The 22,581-nt window shown below is 44.6% G+C and overlaps 1 protein-coding gene and 2 long non-coding RNA genes across 3 annotated transcripts; 1 reads left to right on the forward strand and 2 right to left on the reverse strand.

Annotated features, from left to right (window-relative positions):
• Positions 1 to 8,234: 8,234 nt before the first annotated feature.
• On the reverse strand, positions 8,235 to 10,257 carry LOC123180540 (uncharacterized). Its single transcript, XR_006491098.1, has 3 exons — positions 10,203 to 10,257; positions 9,283 to 9,385; positions 8,235 to 8,823 (listed from the first exon to the last, which is right to left on the reverse strand). It is a non-coding gene; the product is annotated as an uncharacterized lncRNA (long non-coding RNA).
• Positions 10,258 to 12,992: 2,735 nt separating this feature from the next.
• On the reverse strand, positions 12,993 to 13,809 carry LOC123180544 (uncharacterized). Its single transcript, XR_006491099.1, has 3 exons — positions 13,438 to 13,809; positions 13,223 to 13,293; positions 12,993 to 13,033 (listed from the first exon to the last, which is right to left on the reverse strand). It is a non-coding gene; the product is annotated as an uncharacterized lncRNA (long non-coding RNA).
• Positions 13,810 to 19,473: 5,664 nt separating this feature from the next.
• On the forward strand, positions 19,474 to 20,979 carry LOC123180551 (AP2/ERF and B3 domain-containing protein Os05g0549800-like). Its single transcript, XM_044592622.1, has one exon. It carries the CDS (start codon positions 19,498 to 19,500, stop codon positions 20,824 to 20,826), a length of 1,329 nt encoding a protein of 442 aa, XP_044448557.1. The 5' UTR covers positions 19,474 to 19,497; the 3' UTR covers positions 20,827 to 20,979.
• Positions 20,980 to 22,581: the final 1,602 nt, after the last annotated feature.

Here is a 22,581-nt window from a genome sequence, read left to right on the forward strand (position 1 = left end):
CACGGGATCATGCATTACGGCACGAGTAAAGTGACTTGCCGGTAATGAGATTGAACTAGGTATTGGGATACCGACGATCGAGTCTCGGGCAAGTAACGTACCGATTGACAAAGGGAATTGTATACGGATTGATTGAATCCTCGACATCGTGGTTCATCCGATGAGATTATCGTGGAGCATGTGGGAGCCAACATGGGTATCCAGATCCCGCTGTTGGTTATTGACCGGAGAAACGTCTCGGTCATGTCTGCATGTCTCCCGAACCTGTAGGGTCTACACACTTAAGGTTCGGTGACGCTAGGGTTGTAGAGATATTAGCATACGGTAACCCGAAAGTTGTTCGGAGTCCCAGATGAGATCCCGAACGTCACGAGGAGTTCCGGAATGGTCCGAGGTGAAGATTTATATATAGGAAGTCAAGTTTCGGCCATCGAAAAAGTTTCGGGGGTAATCGGTATTGTACCGAGACCACCGGAAGGGTCCCGAGGGTCCACCGGGTGGGGTCACCTATCCCGGAGGGCCCCATGGGTTGAAGTGGGAGGGGAACCAGCCCCTAGTGGGCTGGTGCGCCCCCCTTGGGCCTCCCCCTGCGCCTAGGGTTGGAAACCCTAAGGGTGGGGGGCGCCATCCTTGCCTTGGGGGGCAAGGCACCCCCTTGGCCGCCGCCCCCCTAGGAGATTGGATCTCCTAGGGCCGGCGCCCCCCCTAGGCACCCTATATATAGTGGGGGGGATGGAGGGCAGCCGCACCAAAGCCCCTGGCCTCTCCCTCTCCTTCCCGTGACACTCCTCCGTCTCCCTGCGCTTGGCGAAGCCCTGCCGAGATCACCGTTGCTTCCACTACCACGCCGTCATGCTGCTGGATTTTCATCAACCTTTCCTTTCCCCTTGCTGGATCAAGTTGGAGAAGACGTCTTTCCAACCGTACGTGTGTTGAACGCGGAGGTGCCGTCCGTTCGGCACTAGGTCATCGGTGATTTGGATCACGTCGAGTATGACTCCATCAACCCCGTTCTCTTGAACGCTTCCACACGCGATCTACAAGGGTATGTAGATGCACTCCTTTCTCCCTCGTTGCTAGATGACTCCATAGATTGATCTTGATGATGCGTAGAAAATTTTAAAATTTTGCTATGTTCCCCAACAAAACCAAGAGCAAAGTTACCACGCCAGTTCGCGGGACAAGCTGTCAGTGTTTGGCCCCGCGCCTCCGCCTCTGCTGTACACCACGACCTGCCAGAAGAATGAGCTAGCCATTCCTCACCATGCATGCACGTGATGGATCGGCGGAGTATGCATGTTCTGTTGGTTCAGACGGAAATTACTCCCTCATCGCTCCAACATATTCACCAAACCTCTGACACTACCACTTGTGCATATTCTTGCACTGCTTGCACGTTGCTTGCGGGGATCGCGTGAATCAGCGGCGTCTTGCCGGAGGGAGATCGAGTTGAAACGGTAGTACCGCGTGCACTGATATTTCTGATCTAATCTATCAATAGACTTTGTCACCACTCGCCACACAGTGCCCGAGGTCAAGAGATCAACTGGAATCAGCAATGCGCTAGTGGACAAGTCGAACCTACGAAGAGCCAGCCAACTCTTGACGACTTGACGTACTCACACTGACATAGGGGTACTACTCCTACGTGTATATCTAGCTGGGTGTTAGTGGTGTTTACTCAAACTATTAGTTGCAGGGCAATGATGTGACCGGCACCCTTGTGTATACAGTTCATGTCGGCATCAAAGTTACGATACTGCAAACAGTTAAACTCGATTAAACTTTCACCAACGTTTTCTCCTAGTACTACAGTAGTTTGTCAAGGGAGTGCCAGGCCAGCGGCCAAGCAGAAGCAGGACAGAGGCAGAGCGCATGCCGTGGTGGATTAGCTTCCATTCAAATGCCGAAACCAGTTGAGTGGGTGCGTTGAGGCGCCGGGAGTTACTACATGCCAAAGTCAAACTAGCTAGCTAACGTCGACCAAGACCTAGAGTTTATCACGTCCACATGCATTTGGACAACAAATTAACTGTGTTCGCAGTCATGCTACTGTATGTACATAGCTTTTTTTTCTTGCGAATACCTGTGTGTATATAGCTCACAAGTTATTGGCCAGTTGGGATTGTTAGTTTTTTTTTGTGCTTCTATTTGAGTTGAGAAAAAAATTAGCATGTCAAAACTTCGGACACAATTTAAACTATTTCCAAACCAAATTTAAAATAGCAAAAGAAGTGGATATTGATACATCTATTCCCAAAGAATATATCTGAAATTTCGATTTTAAACCTCACATGCATGCATGCATGATGACAACGCTATCATCAAGCTAGTTAGACCATCAGTTAATCCTCACAAAGAGTTGAAATTATATGTTGTAATTAACTGAGCTTAATTATCTCAAACCTCCTTGCATATGCGCATGTCTTGGGGGTATCTTGTTGCGCCTATTTATTTTGCTAATTTCCTTAAGATAACACAGCTACTAGGACATACACATGTCTTGGGGGTAAAGAAAATTAGTTACCGCTTATATATGACATATACATGTAGAATACAAAAAATGACATACACATGACTGATGAGTGAGGTATCATCAAGCTAGTTAGGCCATCGGTTTGGATTAAGTATCTACAGTACTAACTAACCATCTAAAAAAAACTAAAACTAATCAACCTCATCGGAAATCGACTTGCGTATGTGCATATCATGTGAGTGGCTTGTCGTGCCCATTTGTTTTGCTATTTTCGTCAAGATAATAACACAACCAATGGAGCTAACGTAATTCCAGCCGCCCGTTCATGCATGCATGTGTGGAGCTTATCCGCAAAATATGGGATAAAAAGTGAACTTGTTGATAACATTTTCAACAACAAAAATGCACTATATATGAGTCGTTTCTGCCCGCGTGGATGCACAACATACGGTAAAAATAGCATCCGGTAAAAAAAACAAATTCACCTGCTGATAGCATGCACCGAGAGAGGGACGGACGAATAATACGTGGACAGCAGAGCTGCACGAGCATCCAAATTAGTGAAAGATGGCATAGAAAAACAAAGATTACATACTATCAGGTTAAATATGCGCTTAATGATCGATCGTCATCGATCTGCCGACGTCGGAAAGAAAAGCCCTACCCATGTCTTTTGATCTTTAGAAGAACATGTTAGCCATATAAACTACATCATTTTATCTTTAGGACCATATCTATCTATTGAACAAGACCGCCCTTTCCATAATCGAGCTAGGTAGTGCGTATGATGCAAAGTGCCACATCAGTTGGATAAACCCCCGAGCACGTCGGATTGCCGAATGTCCGGTCAAGTACGGGGTTAGTGCATGCTTGCGTACCCATCATCGTGCACATGTTCAAAAGAAGAAGAAAACCAACCAATGGATATATTCATACATATATATACCATATCTGTTTATCTGATGACATGTAACAACCCGTGGATGTGTAAGCAGGCACTCAAGGACGCAATCTCCACATAAAAGCGTGCCCTTTCTGATGATGATACGATCGGCAGGTGATATATTCGATCATGCATAATAGACTAAGTAAAGATCGGTCGATGAGCATAAATAGGAGCGTTCACAGTATAATACTAGTTCGTTATAGGAGTGTGTGATGTAAGCATGTTCGGTTGAGTTGGACTGTTGGAGGAATATATTGTGCAGACAGATATTGATCGGTGATCGGTGCATGTTGGCATAGACTGTTGAGAAGCCGCCGGAGAAGCACGTGTAAAGGCATGACCTGGACATGCATGCGGCACGCGAGATAAGGATGGCTCTCTCCTCTCTGGACGGCTGCTGCAAGTATTTTATGTTACCGTCGGCGCTCTCTCTCTTTCTCCGTGTGTCTTTTGTATGGAAAGCATGTGTGTCTTTTGTATGGAAAGCATGTGTGTCTTTTGTATGGAAAGCGTGAGCCTGAACGGCCGGAGTTTATGAGGTGACGACGCATTTAGGCGCAGTGTACACAGATGGATAGAAAGGAGCTGCCGCAACCATATCGATCCATGGCTTCGCACCTTTGGACGCCCACGCGCGCCAAATATAATATATCTCATCATATCTATCTATCTGTCCGTCGACGACCAACCCACACAGGCCACTTCGCTTTGCGGAGAGCAAAAGCAAAGCTATCTAGCGTACATATATGCACACGCCGGTCGATTCTAAGAAGAAAATGCCCTTTCCAGATTCCAAAAATTATCCAGGCATATGCTGAGATCAACCAATCAAAATCGCCAAAAATAGGTACTTCTTCCTTTCGGGTTAAACTGACTATCTCAAAAACCAGAAGTTTTGTATTTGCAAGGCTCACTCTCTTGAAAACCTGTAAATATGGCTGTGTCCATATTAAAATCTGTCAAAATTATGTTTTCGTGTAGAATCAACCGACGCATTAAGGAGTGAGAGGGTCATGCATGTATCATTAATATGTTGTCTGACACGGCCCTCTTTGGTTGGTTGATGTGATTTACAAGATGAGACCAATAAACCAAAATGAGGGAGTGTTATAATGTTTGGCAAGGCTTCAGTCGAGAAAACCTCTTCCATGACGAGCCATTGGTTGTACATCACAGGAAGAAAAAAACAAAAGAGAAACATTTAGGCCAGTGATTAGAAAGAAAAAAACTAGCTGATTTTCTATTTTTAGCATATTAGTTTTGTGATATTGTGACAACATTTCACCCCTTAATTGGTATCTTACGATGACATCTCTACCCCAGATTCATGTGTCACGCACGATGTATGGATTATGTGCAAGCTAATTAATTAGGCAGACAATTCAGACCCATATTCTCTAGGGTGTGTCTAATGTGATACATGAGCAATGTGATGTACCTAGCAACATTTGTTTGGCAAAATTGACACCATTTCATAGAATTTGATGAAACTCAAGGTAATTTTGACATAAGTTGGTACTCCCCAAAACTAGTACACGTCCAAGTTGTCTACGTGGTCGGTTGCCCTCCTCCTAAAAAGATCTAATTTTCCCAGTTCACGGAGGAAGAAATAAAATGGGATGAAACCAATTACACTATATCACACCTAATTAAGTGGTACAACGTGGAAGACATTTCAAAAGGTTGTTAAAATTGTAACTGCCACACATTAGGGGATAAAAGGTGAAACTTACACTAAAAACTAAGAAGAGTTTGATAACAAACCATGTCTTAGTTTGTCTTGGTCAACATGCAACATTCATGTGTCGCTGACATGTGGGTCGGCAGCATTTTTTAACAAAGTAGTAGATGCGAAAGCACGGCATCTTGTGAACAATTTATGAACTAAAATGTGAAAGAAAAACCTAGAATAAGAATCTGGGTAGAGGCCAATATCGATGGATCGACGGGGACTTAAAAAGATGTCAAGCAGTATCGTGTATTTCATATGCAACTGAAAACGTTGGTCCTGGTATCACTGTTCCTTTCCTCATACAAACATAAAATACTAGAATGGTTCCGCGTGCGATGTTCAAATAACCTTTATCTTCTTTTAGAAAGGCGCGCGCCTCCCCCGCGGGCCTGCTCCCTCCCCTCTCGCCCCGTCCCACCCAGCAGCCAGCAGTCCTCTACCCAGCCATTGGACTCACAGCACACATGCCGCGCTCGGACACGCCGTACCGGTGCAACTCAGATGGTTTTGCTGCCTTCTGCTGGCTGGCCCTGACGTGCACAATCAATCATTGGCGTGCGGCACCTGTTGCCTGCCTCGTGCGCTTTCGCGAATCGGTACGTACGGCCGTGTGTCGTGCCCGTGCTAATCATCACAGAGTAAGTAAATATTGGAGCTACAGCATGACGCTAGTCGGTACCACTGTATTCTAGCGATGGCGTGTATGTTGGTGCCTACTTTTAGCACGTGCCGGTGTCTGTCATGTTTTTCTTTTGTTTTTACCAAAGAGTATAAGTTTATCAATGACATTAACACCAAATCATGTTCAGACATTCATCATCAGCAAACACAATGTTAGAATAATCCTAGATGCACCATCGATCATCCAATGACTAATCGGTCACACGAATCACGGTACCGAGATTTTTTAACGAGGTTCAACAACATGGCTACATTCTCAGGGGCTGACAATGAGTGCTCCTCCCCATGATAACGCACCCTGGCCATTCGGACGCCAGCACACACCGCCACCCTACTGTGTGCAGGTGCTATTATGTTGGCATAATTAAGTTAAATCATGTGTCTACCCTCAAATTATATAGGAGGCCTATGATAGAAGTGTGCTATTAGGACACAACTCCTACCTTACGTAGACACAATTTAACTCATAATCCAACTGTAACCTACCTTGAACAATATATTCAACACAATTCCAACAACACACACACAACCGTTAACACTACTAAACTCAATGCTATCAATAAAGTTCTCTTTTCTGGTTACTATTCACTACTCGACATTTCAAAAATGTATGGTACAGTTTGGAGTTAATCTTTATTACCATTGTAGATGTAACATGTGTCCAAACACTTCGATTCGTTCGTATGTTTTTCATTGCATTTTGCCGGTACAACTTCTAAGGCAATGGCATGATACAACTCACACACACACACACACACAGAGAGAGAGAGAGTACATTGAAGTCCCTGATTTTTCAAGGAGGGGCCGGAACAAGTAATGAAGATTGCAATCAGGTCCAACAACTCTCGCATGGTTCCGTCCTTGTCATGACGGGGACGAGGACACTTGGGATGGTGAGACATCCACACCACCACCAGCAGCATTGCACAAACTTTGGACCGAAGTTTAGCCGCCTCCTCATTGACCTTGAGGATGGTAGAAAGAAAGATATATAGTTGCCCTTCATCCATAAGAACCACTGGTGGGATGGTGAAGAGTGGCAATTAACCGCCGTCACAAATGTCATAACTCTGCCATGAACACCAGCGATCATGAAACCTGCCTAATCGTCAAAATCCAGGCCTTCACTTCTCCCCTGCTCTTCATACACAACAATGGTGGCATCAAAAGGTGAGGACAAGCAGACAACCCACCAACACATCAGGGTAGCCTTGAGCTTATTGAGGGAGTCACCGACGTTGGCCCGTCTGGCTGCAACTTGCTCTTCACCACCGTAAGCAACAGGGCCATCGCCCTAGATTGTAGCTTGCATGCGTAGGTTGCATGTTGCAGATCGACATCATGCCATACGCTTGTAAGGCAACACGAACCCTTGACAAGGGGAACTTGTGCTCCTCTCTCAGCTCTATACCAATCAGCAACGTCGTTGTCGGAAAAGGGAGTGAGCCGGGTCGACACATGCGCACACTGGGAAGTGAAGGAAGAGCCCTAGATTTGTAGATGTGCATTTCCAAGGGCGGGCGAATGTTATGGCCCCACTCAAATTCTCTAATAGTAGTAGTTTATCAGAAATCCAATTTGGCTTCCGGAGCATGTGCTCGTGGGCGTGAAAATGATTTTTGAAATGTAAAAGAAAAACTGAACAAACTTTGTATGCATACATAGTCCCATCCAAATGCTACTTGCAAAACTTTACGTAAATATGTTATACAATTTTGGCCTGTGCCAAAAAAAAATTTGAACGCCAAATGTTACTCCAAAATGCCACTTCAAATTTGTTTTTTTCACCAACAAACACACTACAGCTCTGTTTTGCATGAAAATTGTCAAGCATGCCTGCAACACTAACATGAACATCCACAAAAAATTCAGGTTTTTTTAAAAACATTTTACTAGTTTTTTCGTTACTGTTCATCTGGTAGCAAATGTTCATGGACCGTTCCCCCGAGGATAAATTTGCCCCAACTCGGGAAAAAATGGGTTCACCCCGCATTTCTTTCATTGTATTTCTGAAGCAATATGTTGTGTTGACCTTGTATTGTACACAGATATTTCTCTATTATACAAGGTGGTAAACTACCAAGATTTAGCTGATGCTCATTGACAACTTCCAATTCTCAGGAGACCCGAATTTAGTGAGTGTATGCACTGCAATCCGGCCCACTCGCTGTCCATCCATGCAAGAAAGTCTCCGGTCTGAGTTAATTAGCTAGGCCCTGGATCGACGCATGCTGCCCTGGACCAGAATCTGGTGTATTTGCTTTTGTTCACAACTAGATGACCCGGTGCGCCAATGACGCAAAGGGCGAGAGCAAACCAAGCATTTGAAGCAAGCTCGTCAGAATATTTAGTTATAAGGAAATATATACTTAGGTATGATGCTGATACACAACGTTATAAGAAGTTTTGATAGCCATTTACAATGCTTTTAAAAAGCAAGCAACATAGGAGAGATGCCTCATATAGATAAGCATACATAATTTGAGCAGAGAAGATTTCTTAGGCCCATTGTGGTCTTCTAAGGGTGTGCATGCATGAATAAGAAGACTTGTTATTGTTGGATAATGCTTGCATGGGCATTCCTCTAGAGGACTTGTCATTTCTCTCCATCCAGATCCCCCATACGGCAACAATGAAAGTTTCCATGAACAGAGGTTTGTGCCAAGTTTGTTTTCCCATGTGCAACATCTCAAGTCTGCATTTAGAGTTTGGCCAAGTCACCCTAGAGAATTGCCAGGGTTTCCTCGGGAGGATTATCACACAGCAGGCATGTATAGTCATTAGTAACTCGGTAGTGCCTCCTGCGTGGCATATTTCTCATATTCAGCCTGTTAGCCAAGAGAAGCCAGGCGAAAACCTTTCCATTTCATATTGCACTTAGCTTTCCAAATCCAGTTAAACGCAGCATCAATCGACATCTCTCTGAAGCAAAATGAATAGTACCTATTTGTGAGAATGCTGGTGGAATCCCCACTTCTCATATGAGGACTGTAGAAGGAGCAATGCATGAAAAAAAAGGAAGTCAAAGTTAGCAGATAGAAACAAAATATGAGGAATGCATCTATCATGCCTCATGCATGTAACTTCTCATAGTAAACGAAACACTGGCAAGCAAACTTCATTCAGCATAGCAAGGGGAGACCAGGCAAACAGAAAAACAGAAATACGGCAATGACTACTAATGCATCAAGCTGTGAATTCCAGACCTTTCTTTCAACAGGAATATCCACGTCATCGACCAAAAAGAGGGCACAAACGATGAGCTATATTTAGGAATGAAGCAAATCACATTAGAAAAGAAACCCTTCCGAGTTCATTGCTCTTGCGCACACACAAATGAAATGGAAAACTGTTGTTCTTATGCCCATGATCAAGCCTCTCGCACATAAAAGCTACAATGAGACCTAAAGGGAGGGAAGCTGGAGGAGGAGAAAGGAGAGAGATGACCTGTGTCGCGAGGCTCCTATAGTGCAAACGGTCGTCGTGGCACGCTATGGGCAGTGCTCAGAGTACTCTCAACTCCAGAGAGAATTGCCCAGAGTGATCCAAACTGGTTCAAAACAATACATAAATTGTTTGCGTCAATATATGATCCTTTCGGTTTGCGAAGAGTTCAAAACTATCTTACGAATTCTTGCAAGCCTTCTTACTGTACTGATCATATAAAATCTGTGAAATTATTACAAGTAAATTTTTTCTCTCGAAATCTCCAATCCGATGTTTCAAGATGAGGAGTTGGAGACCATGTTGATGAAAGTAAATTATGGAAGAAAAGAAGCCCATTCCACTATGAATATCTTCGTTATGCAATTCCCATAAAGTAAAACAAAATGGTTTAAATAACCTTTTATCAGGGTAAACTCGAGTTCTTGCATTCCTTTTATTTGACTCACACCTGCCTGCTGCTCATCGCCTACTACTCTTAGCTAAAAGGAGGTGATTCGAATATAAGCACTACTTCTTCCGGCTATACAAATTATTGTGGCCATCAAGTTAATTCAAGCACTCAACATTCTACGACGTACATGATCTAAATAGGATTAAACACAAAATAAAAGTTAAATATTGTCAGTACAGATGCTATCATATATACATCAAGTTAATTCAAGCACTCAACATTCTACACAAATTATTGTCAGTACAGATGCTATCATAGAGTTATCTACAAAAGCTAAATAGGATTAAACACAAGACAAAATAAAAGTTTGTCACACCAGATCCCTGTCACCTAATCTCTTTCTCACTTTTAACTTCAAACCAACATCGAAAACGATAATAATCTAAAGCGAAATTAAATCAGACTCATTTGTTCATCGACACAGAAGCAAATAATTCACCTAATACTAAATCTAAGTAAAAGGACTAACCATAATTAATTGGCTAGGCTGCCCATCAAAAGAAACCTTTGCATAAGAAGCAGACCTTGCAAAAACTTGGGACTAATCAGGTGGATCTAAAACAAAACATGTCCTCAATTCCTCTTGCAGTCCTGCTCCAACCCCTCGTGTATCTCGGCACCTCCTCGCGTTAAGACCATAGTAGCCGGGAACGCGGGTCGACGCCGTGTCCCGTGTACCGGGTTCATCGACCCCAATCGAGGGTCGGGATCGAGTGCGGGTCAATAGGATTCGACGGCGGTACGCATTCCCATGAAGACCGGACGTTGCAGGTACAATGGCCTGAATTAAGTGGTACCATGACCTGAATTAAGTGGTAGCATGTATTGGTGCCTGTGAAGCAAGAGCAAAAAATCAAGAACCTACAAAAAAATCTTTTGGATAACATGTGTGCATTACATGGTTGCAAAGGGTTAAGAGGCAAATTACCTGTCCTTGACTAAGAACTAACCTTAAATCTAAAAAGCGGCCGGCCACTAAATAGACAGAACGAGCGGCCGAACGCTCGCCGCTCGATCGACTCAGATCGTGCGGCCCGCAACGCCAGGTGTTACCTGGTCGGCGAGGCAGTCGCGAGCACCGCGCTACACGACAGACGTCCAATCTTTCCTCCTCCACCTTCTCCTCTTCAGCCACGCCCGTCTTCCCCCGTCGTTCCCCTTCTCCATCCACCTGCCCCCGAGCAGCAGGGAGCATCGGCGCCTGCGCTGCGTCGCCATGGATGGCCCGGCCCGAGTAGCAGCCAGCAGCCAACGACGTGAGGCTGGGAGTTCCTCTCCTCCCCGGATCCCAGTGACGGCGAGATCCAGCAGATGTAGACCAACCGGTGGTTGTCGTCGCCACGGCACGCGGCCCTCCATGGGCTTGTGCTTCCGCTCGCCAGGCGACGTGGTTCCCAGTGACTTACCACACGGCTGCTTCGATCTGTGCCCCGATGACATGCCTAGTGCCCCAAGAAGGTCGTATCTTCTCCTCATCCACTCCTTTTGCTCTCTTTCTCTCTCTTCTTCCCTGGCCTGATGCGATGATTTGCCCCCAACAAATCCATCAATTTTTCATGTTTCCTTGCCGGGAATGAATAGATTGGATGTGTTGGTTCGTTGCTGCAGGGACGTGCTGGAGTCCTCATCCACTGCATCTAGTAATTACAGGCCGTAGCATGGGAAGATAGAGAATCTCTGCCAACATTTCTGCTCAGACTGCGTACAACTACAAAGTGTTGCAGTACCCAGATCAGAAGCCTCTGCATCCTGAAACGGCACCTTCGCCACTTGCAGATCCAGAACAAGTATTTACAGGGTAGTTTTAGTTGGCATCTATAGTAGTTTTAGTTGCACACATAGTTGTTTTTCGTTGGACATGATTATTGGGAAGTTACACATACGGTGATCATTTTTGTTGGCATCTATAGTAGTTTTAATTTAATTGTACACATATTTGTTCTCAGTTGGATACGATCATTGGAAAGTTGCACACACAACGATCATTTTTTGTTGGCATCTACAGTACTTCTAGATATTACGCACATAATTGTTCTCGGTTAGATACGGTCATTCGGAAGTTACATACACGGTGATCATTTTTTGTTGGCATCTATAGTAGTTTCAGTTGCACACATAGTTGTTTTCAGTTGGACACAATCATTAAAAAGTTGCACACACAAGGATCATTTTTGGTTGGCATCTATAGTAGTTCTAGTTGCACACATAGTTGTTTTCAGTTGGACACGGTCATTGGAAACTTGCACACACGACGATCATTTTTTGTTGGCATCTATAGTAGTTCTACTTGCACACATAGTTGTTTTCAGTTGGACACGGTCATTGGAAGTAGTTGGCAGGGGAAATAGAAGTAGTTGCACAGAATCTGCTAGGCAGTTGGCCAGGGCAACAGATAAAGTTGCACATCTCACTGACATGAATTTGTTGAATGGTGAAAAAATGCACATCCATAGACCATGAGGGTGCAGAAAAGTTGTATACAGGTGAGACCCTCTAGATGCACATCTCACTAGTTGGGATGGGTGGGAAGGGGTGCTAGCAATGAAAACTACACATCCACGGGTACGGGGGAAAGTTACACATGCACATCAACCGTTAGGTAGTTGGTTGGGACAGTTTCCGAAGTTGCACATCCACTGCAGTTGACCAAGGTAGCAAATAGTAAAATTTGCACTTCCAACTAGAGGAGAAAAGTTACACATTGACTACTAAGCAGTTGGATGGGGCAGCAGACGAAGTTGCACATCTCACTTGATATTGGGTAGTTTGAGGCGAGGTTTCGTCATTGAAAACTGCACATCCATAGATGGAGAAAAAATTGCACATCGACTATTAGGTACTTGTACATCAACAACTAGCCAGTTGCACAAAACGGGGATAAAATTGCACAAAAAAAAGTTCATCAAAACATATCCATGCGGGATCTTGTTTCGAAGAGCACATCACGAGGATTTCAGTGGTGAAAGCGGATCTTAATTTTAATGTTTGGTTCAAAAGTTATGGCTTTTTTAAGAAATAAAAATTGAAAAGCAAACTAGATTGTCAATTTCTTTTTATGTACAAGGAATCATGTGTTTTTTTTCCACCGGCCGCTCTGAAGTTCTACTTAAAAACAAATAATTGCTATTTATAGATTATAGGGGACCAAAACTTCCCGTTTCAGGCCGGCCGCTCGCAAAGGATAGCGAGCAGCCGGCCGCTCGCTAGACAGGTCCAAGAACTAATTGACAAGCTGCTGCAGCTACCATAAACGCCACAGCTAAATACATCCACACAAATTGTAGGACAACCCATAAGCACCTGGGTACCCAAAAAATATGTCTAACATAGTTAGCATCAATTAGCAGGGGCTAAAATAAGCACAGCAGACCATACACAAAAGTAAAAGGCAGTTTATCATTGGGAAATCATAGGGTCTGGGCGTATGAAAATACCCCATGGCTCTGGAGATGAAGGATGGCTACAACAATCAAAAGAAAAAGCATGTACCTTTGACATTCAGTTGTTTCAGCAATGCCCAAAGTATATGGTATAAAGTTCTGTGAATATCCAATCCAACCCTGCGAGCGTTTGAAGGAACATGAGTTAGCAACAAATGATATAATCTGATAAGGGATCTTACAGTCCTCAATTAACTCATTTACATGGTTTCCAAAATCGTGGGGTACACGATTTCTAAAATACAGTCAATTAGAGCGGCTCACATGCATCAATAACATCTCGGTATTGGCATCAGAAGCTATTTTTATGGGCAAAAATCCCCAAATAATCACATGGACAAAGAAAAGCTATTTTCATACAACGATGTAGAAGTTCTTATGAGAGGAGGCCACAGAAGATTGGGCGTGTACTGATCCTTTATTGCCTGAATATAATAAAAGAGGGAACGATGTGTGAAGCTCACCTTGATGTATTGAAAGGCAAAGGTAGAACAAACATAGTGATCCAAGCCAAGAGAAGTAACAAAAAACAGGAATATATTCATGTTAAATTCATGGCAGACACATAGATGATTAAATATGCCAAAGGCAGCAATAGACACAAAACATCATAATATGTGTGGACAAAGCTAAACTAATTTGGGAGTGGCATTCCATGAAAATACACAAACCAGAGGTGTAGTAAATGAGGCTCGAATTCCATGACCAAATCAGCATACAGACGCAGAGAGGTTCTCTCATCCTAGAGAAACCAAACAAAGGTGCAGCAAAAGGAAACCGGCGAGGAACCTGCAACAAAAAAACAGATGATTGCTACAGGTGGTGAACTAATACAAAACGAGACCACGGTGAGCGGGACGGTACCTCTGATGGTTTGATGGCATTGTTGGAAATAAATAGTCCACATGAGCACGACCAAGTTGATGAGTGATAACCATGGCCACGGGTACGACTACAACCCTGCAGCAGCATGGATGCAAGGAAACAACTAGACCATTACCCAAAAGGGCACCCAAGAGTGGCAGACCCTAAGCAAAGAACACAACAAACATAAAGCATCAGTAGCATGTGGTTCATATGACAAAGAAGTGTGCTTCTGAGGCTCATATGACAAAAAATCTAGCATACCATCTGTAGCATGGGCATTTAATTTAAAAACTGATTATGTAATCAAGCTTATAATCAAAGCCTATAAACTATCAAAAGTTCTGTAATACATTGATTGGCGGAAACAGATGAGGTAAAAACTGTAGGTCAATGGAACTATAATTGCTCACAAACACCAGGTAAAGTAAATTCATCCATGTGTAGGAAAAGGCGGCCTATAAGCGAGATAGTACTCTAGCAAAAATTCTAGCATACCATCTGCAGCATGGGCATTTAATTTAAAAACTGATTATGTAATCAAGCTTATAATCAAAGCCTATAAACTGTCAAAAGTTCTGTAATACATTGATTGGCGGAAACAGATCAGGTAAAAACTGTAGGTCAATGGAACTACAATAGCTCACAAACACCAGGTAAAGTAAATTCATCCATGTGCAAGAAAAGGTAACCTATAAGCGAGATAGTACTCTAGCAATGGCATCACAACAACTCACAAGATAAATTTTCCTGAGCAAACAGTAGCCGCTTAAGCACATATCTGGGAAGGAGCTGCAATACCTGCGGACGGGTTGGAAACGACGATAGCAAGGACGCCCAGACAGGTATGTATCTTCTTTTATAAGGTTTTCTTATACTTCATTTTGGTGTGACAAAAACCATCCAGGTATGAGCTTTCGAGCTTTAATCCATTCAGTTGCCTGCATAAATCAGTTGCTTCAGTTTCCTTGGGCTCTATCATATAACAAAGAATAGAACAATATAGAAGATTCTCTATCAGAGCTGTAATTGTTAGCAAATATATGCTTTCTCAGATAGAGTTCAGAAAATTCAAAAATACATGTGATGCAAATAAAGGTTGGGCGGAATTCTTAGTGCATCAGGCCAGTATTCAATAGAATAACCAAGGTCAAACAGAAAATCATTCACGATCTGTAGCATATGTGATAGTAAAGATGTATATCCACAAGGAAATAAGCACTGAATAATAAAACAAGGATGATTTGACAGTACCTTGCTTTCAGGAATTTCAGTTCCAACCAAAACTTGCTCCTCTACACCTGCAAGCAGCCACCATGCATCAGAAACTCACCTACCATCGCACCAAAACAACAAGCGGGAGAAGGGCAACACAACATTGCACAAATGAAAAGGCCATCAAGATGGGTTACGTGCCTGCTCGCAGAGTTCTCGTCGGACACGTAGCCTAGGCTCCCGATAGCACCGACGAAGAGGTCATCCTAGGCGGTGGCAGCGGCCAAGCACCCCCATCGCTGGGCACCATCTCCTTCTAATCGGGTTTAGTCCAACTACGAAAAATAGATGTTGAAACTTCAATGGTGGTGATTTGCTTGGTGTGCTTTTGCTTGACTCCTTTGGTCACACATTTTCCTTTGTCTCCTTTTGATTTGTTGGCTTGATTGCCAAGATAATCTAGGCTCCCGATAGCACCGACGAAGAGGTCATCCTAGGCGGTGGCAGCGGCCAAGCACCCCCATCGCTGGGCACCATCTCCTTCTAATCGGGTTTAGTCCAACTACGAAAAACAGATGCTGAAACTTCAATGGTGGTGATTTGCTTGGTGTGCTTTTGCTTGACTCCTTTGGTCACACATTTTCCTTTGTCTCCTTTTGATTTGTTGGCTTGATTGCCAAGATAATCTATACATGAGTAAAAGACATCAAGCTTGCAGTTAGCTTTTGCCGTCCTATTAACCTTTCCCCTTTTTAGAATAAACGAAAATGTACATGTGCACATGAATTTGAGAATTGGAGAAAACTCAGTCCCTCCTTATTTTTTTATCCCAACAAAAGTTGTTGTTCTAGAAGGCGGCTAAAGTATACCTGATTTTATCTGACAGGCAGACATAAAGAACAAAATCCTAACTCTGTAAAACAATAGTCTACCACAAAATTATGTTATTTCAAAATCCCATGTTTAGTCCTGATCGATGATGAGTGTTGCTCTCTTCCAGAAAAGACGATGAATGTCATAACAACCTACAGCGAAATTGAGGAGCCTAATTATCTAAATTAAGAGCAAGGATTATCCCAAAAAGGAACTTCTTGCTCCTGCTCAAATCAATCTAATCTAAGACGAGTTGCCGTTTTTTTCTTTTTGAGTGGAAAAAGGAAGCCAGACAGAGAACCTCTCTACCTAGGAAGATTGCAGGAAGGAAAAAAAAGAGGCGAACCTGCAGGAGTGTGCGAGGAGGTGGAGCGAGAGGCTAGAGAGAGTCCTGTCGATGCGGAGGAGGAGGAGCGCAAGGGAGTCGTCGTCGAGGACCACGCGACTGCGACGGGGAGAAGGCTGGATGTTGTCGCGGAGGACCAACGCCCCAACCCCCTCATTCCTTCTGGCCGCGGCGGCCGCCGCCGCCTCCTTCTCCTCCTCTCTCTCTCTCTCTCCCGTGAGCAATGAGGCCAAGGCTGAGAGGAGGCCGGCGATGGGGAACAGAAGGAGTGGGGACAACTCTCGTTCCCGCCGCGGCGAGCGCGCGTACCTGTCCCCGGCCCCGTGGAGGCACCGTGCCCCAGCAGCCTTGCCTCAAGCACCACCAGCAGCTCGCGCGCTCACGTAGCCCAGGCTTCGATAGCACCGACGAAGAGGCGGCGGCGGTAGGAGAGGAGGCGGCGGCGGGTGTTGCGGCGGCGGGGGCTAGGCCTGGCCGCTCGCCTCCCCTTTTCTTTTCTCTCGCTCGCCCACGCGGCCTGCTCGCTCCGCAGAGCGCCTCTTTTTCGCACCCGCACGCACGCGTGCAACGCACACTGCACCGATGACCCATGCAGATGCCTGGCCCATGTGTCATCTACTAAACCGCAAAAACACAGAGTAAGCTAGAACTGATGGCTGGATCTTTGACAGCTAGTCAAAAGGTACTGAAAACTTTACAGCGATGCTAATTAGGTGAACCAGATCGAATGCAAAACGCAATGGCCTCGTATGGGCGGGTTGCCTAGAAGGGTTTATATGTTCAATTACTACTATGAGCAGCTACCAAGAGATTAGCTGTCTTTAGCTAGTTCAATAGTACAAGGTCTTAAGCTTTTCTTTGTCGCATTATAAGCTGCAGTTTTTTTTGGATGTTGATTTAATTAGTCAAGTCTGGCGTAGCATAGCCCCCTAGTAATGGGTGCATAAGCATGGATTTAAATAGTCGGGAGGTATGAGACACGCCTATTAGTTCCAGAGAAGAGCCATGCACACGATAAGCTTTGAACGATGCAGAGACGATGGTTAAATCTGGCCGGACGTATGTATGTTTGAACAAGTCGCTGGCCGCTGGATTGTTTTGTCGTCCATAAATCGTGCACTTGTATCGTGCATGGAACAGTTTCGTTAATTCCAACACACCATCGCGAATCTCAATCCCGTTTTTCCGACCCTCTCACGAATCCAATGGCTGCGTCTGCGTGATCTGATTTTTAATCCGGTTGTACGTGTACGTGTATGCTAGACCAGTTGTCCTATATCTTCATTATGAATGGCTTTCATGTTATGATTATTGAAGGTACTTTCTTTGTTTTTTTTAGTCTGCATGTAAAATATGGTCAAGGTCAAACTTTGTAAAGTTTGACTAAGTTTATATTAAAAAATATAAACATTCACAACATGCAACCAATATTATTAGATGCATTATGAAGTTTGTTTTCATATTGTATAATTTTAGTATTGTAGACATCTTATATAAATTTGGTCAAACTTTGCTTAGTTTGACTTCAAATAAATCTTATATGCGGAATGGAGGGAGTAATATACATATCCATAACATTGACGATAAACGTTGCAATTGGATCGGTTGTTGACCTTCTTTATGTTTTGTCACTGATCATTATCGTCCTAACTAGTATTTTTGGTGATCTAGGAATTCCATGTGCGCGTGGTGAATAGCCAAGTAAAAGATTGAAAAATATCTGATAGGGAGCGACAAAGCGATCGACCGATGCGGACATGCATAACCATCAATCTAAAACTTCCAGAAAATTTTGCGGCACCATGAACCAACCTTTGGTTGGATGGTTAGGAGAACAGTGATATTCCCATCCCACCGGGTTTAAATCCTGATGCTCGCAATTATCTTGAATTTATTTCAGAATTTCCGGCGATACATTTTTAGTGGGAGAAAACGTTCCCGTCAACTATGAGGCGCCCACGATGACTTTGTAAAATCTCAAGATGACATGCCGCAGTCTCTCTGAGGTGCTCATAGAAGTAAGATATGCGTGTATGCGTTTATAAGGATGAATGTATGCGCGTATGTACTAACATTTGCATCTGTACTATGTTAAAAAAATTGTGTGGCACCATCAGCGTCACCGTTTACTATGAGAGACCTACACACAACATAGACTGCACATAAGCATCAAAAACCGAAATGGGTCAGCAGCTAGCTCAGCTCACACATTTTGTTCTTCCACTTGTAGGCGTTAGTAGGAGGAGATCGGTTACTTGGCGTGCCACTACTTTTCTTCCTTCAAAACAAAGTTAAAATTAGAAAGCATCAAAAGGAAATGCAAGAATGGCACTCTGAATTTCTCACGCAACCACACCATACCATACTGCGTGCGCAGCATGGCCAAGGGGTGCGTTCATCATCATCTTCATCGTCTTTTTCTTCCATGGATGCCATAAAATATGTAATAGTTGACCTACACCAACACAAGCCCATGAGACCTATATAAATATCTAACATTCAGAATGGAATCCTGTGTCTAAACATATAAATTTAAAACAATACTAATATCTACGATGCAAATACTATAAATAAGTGAATAACACTAGTATGTATAAATAAAAAGAAACATCAGTACAGTGTGTGACCAAGTCTTAGTTGACTGACACTTAATCAAGTCTCAGTCAAATGACATAGTATATAAGAAGAAAGAAAAAACTAAGAAGATTTTTTTTGTATGAATCTTTATGCAAGATCAAAGGAATAAAGTATCGACTGAAACATAACGAAGTCTCAGTCGAGTAAGACTTAGCAAAACTGATTGAACAATATAATGTAGTCCCTTCATCTCATAATATAAGATCGTTTTGCCAGCCAATTAGCTTAGCCATACCCATACTCACACTCACCTCCAGCTCCTCTCCTCGATCGGCTCCTCGATCCTATACAACACACGCACTTGCCTCTGCTGCTATATTTCCAGTCTTTGGCTAAGCTACTACTCTACCTAGCTAAGAATCTTCTTCATTTTTTCCTGTGGTGATCGGATGGAAAGTGCGAGGAGCTGCCTCATGGAGGACGTGAGCAGCGGCGCGTCCACTGGCAATAAGGCGTCTGCGGTGCCGGCCGCGCCGGCGACCAAGCCGCTGCAGCGCGTGGGCAGCGGGGCCAGCGCGGTCATGGACGCGCCGGAGCCCGGCGCCGAGGCGGACTCCGGCCGCGGCGGGCGGCTGCCGTCGTCCAAGTACAAGGGCGTGGTGCCGCAGCCCAACGGGCGCTGGGGCGCGCAGATCTACGAGCGCCACCAGCGCGTCTGGCTCGGCACGTTCACAGGGGAGGCCGAGGCCGCGCGCGCCTACGACGCGGCGGCGCATAGGTTCCGCGGCCGCGACGCCGTCACCAACTTCCGCCCGCTCGTCGAGTCCGACGCGGACGACGCCGCCGAGCTCCGCTTCCTCGCCGCCCGCTCCAAGGCCGAGGTCGTCGACATGCTGCGCAAGCACATCTACCCCGACGAGCTCGCGCAGCACAAGCGCGCATTCCTCGCCTCCGCGGCGTCGTCCCCTACGTCGTCGTCGTCAGCTCCCGCCTCGTCGGCTCCTTCAGCCGCGGCGCCCTCCGCGGCGACGCGGCGCGAGCACCTGTTCGACAAGACGGTCACGCCCAGCGACGTGGGGAAGCTGAACCGGCTGGTGATCCCGAAGCAGCACGCCGAGAAGCACTTCCCTCTCCAGCTCCCTTCGGCCGGCACCGCCGTGTCTGGCGAGTGCAAGGGCGCCCTGCTCAACTTCGATGACGCGGCCGGCAAGGTGTGGAGGTTCCGGTACTCGTACTGGAACAGCAGCCAGAGCTACGTGCTCACCAAGGGGTGGAGCCGTTTCGTCAAGGAGAAGGGCCTGCACGCCGGCGACGCCGTAGTATTCTACCGCTCCGCCTCGGGCAACAACCAGTTCTTTATCGACTGCAAGCTCCGGTCCATGACGACGACGACGACCTTCGTCAACGCGACGGCGGCCACCACGTCGCCGGCACCCGTGATGAGGACCGTGCGTCTCTTCGGCGTCGACCTTCTCACTGCGCCGGCGTTGAGGCACGCGCCAGAGCACGAGGACTACGGCATGGCCAAGACAAACAAGAGATTCGTGGACGCCAGCGTAGCGGCGGCCACTCCGGCGCACGCGGTCTGGAAGAAGCGGTGCGTAGACTTCTCGCTGACCTATAGTCATGCCACCACCTCACAGTGCCCGACGTCAAGAGATCAACTAGAAGGAATACAAGCAGCAGGGAGTACATTTGCTCTGCAGACTTGTCACCATTCGCCACACAGTGCCCGAGGTCAAAAGAGCAGCTGGAATCAGCAGCGCAAATACTCTTGACCGACTCACATTCACGTAGCAGGATTTTTTTTGAAAAAACTTCCGATGTGCTCATCAAACTTTATGTATAAAGAGCATCAGTAATAGAAATTGCATGCAGTCTCATAGACCAACTAGCAACGACTACAAGCATTAAAATAAGCCTAAGGTGCATCGCCGTCATCTCTCCTTTTTTATTGAAGCTGGGCAAACCTTGTGGTAGTAGACAACCGGGAGGTCGTTGTCCTAAGGCCCCACCGGACCAATGCACCAGTACAACAATGGTCGCTGACGAAGAGAAGCATAAATCCCGCGAATGTAGACACATGAACGCATACGAATGAAGGTCGAATCCAAGTTGAACAACCGTAGACAAACACTAACTAAATCCTGCGAGATCCGCCAGAGACAAACTTGCACAACTCTCCGATGAGAGTAGCATCGCCGGGATGGGGGTTAAGCAGCGAGAATCTTATTCCATCTTTGAGGGAGCAGGGCATCGCCTAGTCTTTCCGGGCAGGTCAAAATCCAAATCACACACAACAAAACATTTAAAAAGAAAGCAGGAGCCCTTCCGCGAGCCTTGCTGAGAGTTGCATGGTGTTTACTCCAACTATTAGTTACACCCTCTGTTCCTAAATATTTGTCTTTCTAGAGATTTTAACAAGTGACTACATACGGAGTAAAATAAGTGAATCTATACTCCAAAATATGTCTATATACATCCGTATATGGTAGTCATTTGAAATTTTTAAAAAGACAAATATTTAGGAACGGAGGGAGTACATGACAGTGATCTGACTAGGAGCCCTGATGCATACCAACTTGCGTATTTCATTCATGTTAGTATTGAAGTTAATATTCAGTAAACCAAATATTAACCAGCATTTTCATAGTAGATTGTCAAGATAGTGTCCAACCGGGAGAATATCATACGAAAACCTTCTAAAAAAACTTCGTGGAAACCATGTTAGAGAATTCCAAAAAAATCAGAGAAAAAAATATGGGATGTTAGGAGGATGATGTTCTATTCTCATGTGAAATTTCATGTGAAACACATCACGGGATGTGAGCTATAAAAATGACAAATTCAGCAATGAATAGTGACGTTACTGTTTTGCACTATTCAAGACTGATTTGGGTTTTTTTTTCTGAGCTCATATCTCGTAATGTGTTTGAACTTGAAATTTTTCTAGGTAATAGAACATCACTCTCTTAACATCCCATTTTTTCGAAGTTTTAAAGAAATTCGAAACATCGTTCTCATGTGGTTTTCACCGGTTTAAACGAATGTTGGTTTCCGTATGATATTTTCTCGTGTCAAACCAGCCCATATAGTGTTGAGGGCATATGCGTTTGATCGACTCATGTCGGGCAACACTTTGTCTCGCCAGCAGTAGCGAAACAGAAGCAAGTCTCGCGTCAGCAAGCATCACGCGTCACTACTATTGGGCCGGTCCAGTAGTAGCTCCGGGCATGTGCATTCATTCCTTTCTTCTTTGCTTCTTTATTCATCAGTTTATTTTTTTGTTTTATTTTATTTATATATTTTTAAAAATATTTTAAATACATATATTCCAAAATAAAAAAGTTCAACGCGCAGTAGAAAAACATCTTAATGCATAAAAAAGTGTGTGCTTAATTTCTAAAAATGTTCAAACTCTTCAATAAAATTTCCTTGACGTATAAATGTTCATGCGCTCCTATAATATGGTTGTGATTGTTTTCAAATGTTTATAAAATGTAAAAAAATTCCATGTAATTTAGAAAAAAAGG

Source organism: Triticum aestivum, chromosome 1A (genome assembly GCF_018294505.1).
Source record: "Triticum aestivum cultivar Chinese Spring chromosome 1A, IWGSC CS RefSeq v2.1, whole genome shotgun sequence".
NCBI lineage: Eukaryota > Viridiplantae > Streptophyta > Magnoliopsida > Poales > Poaceae > Triticum > Triticum aestivum.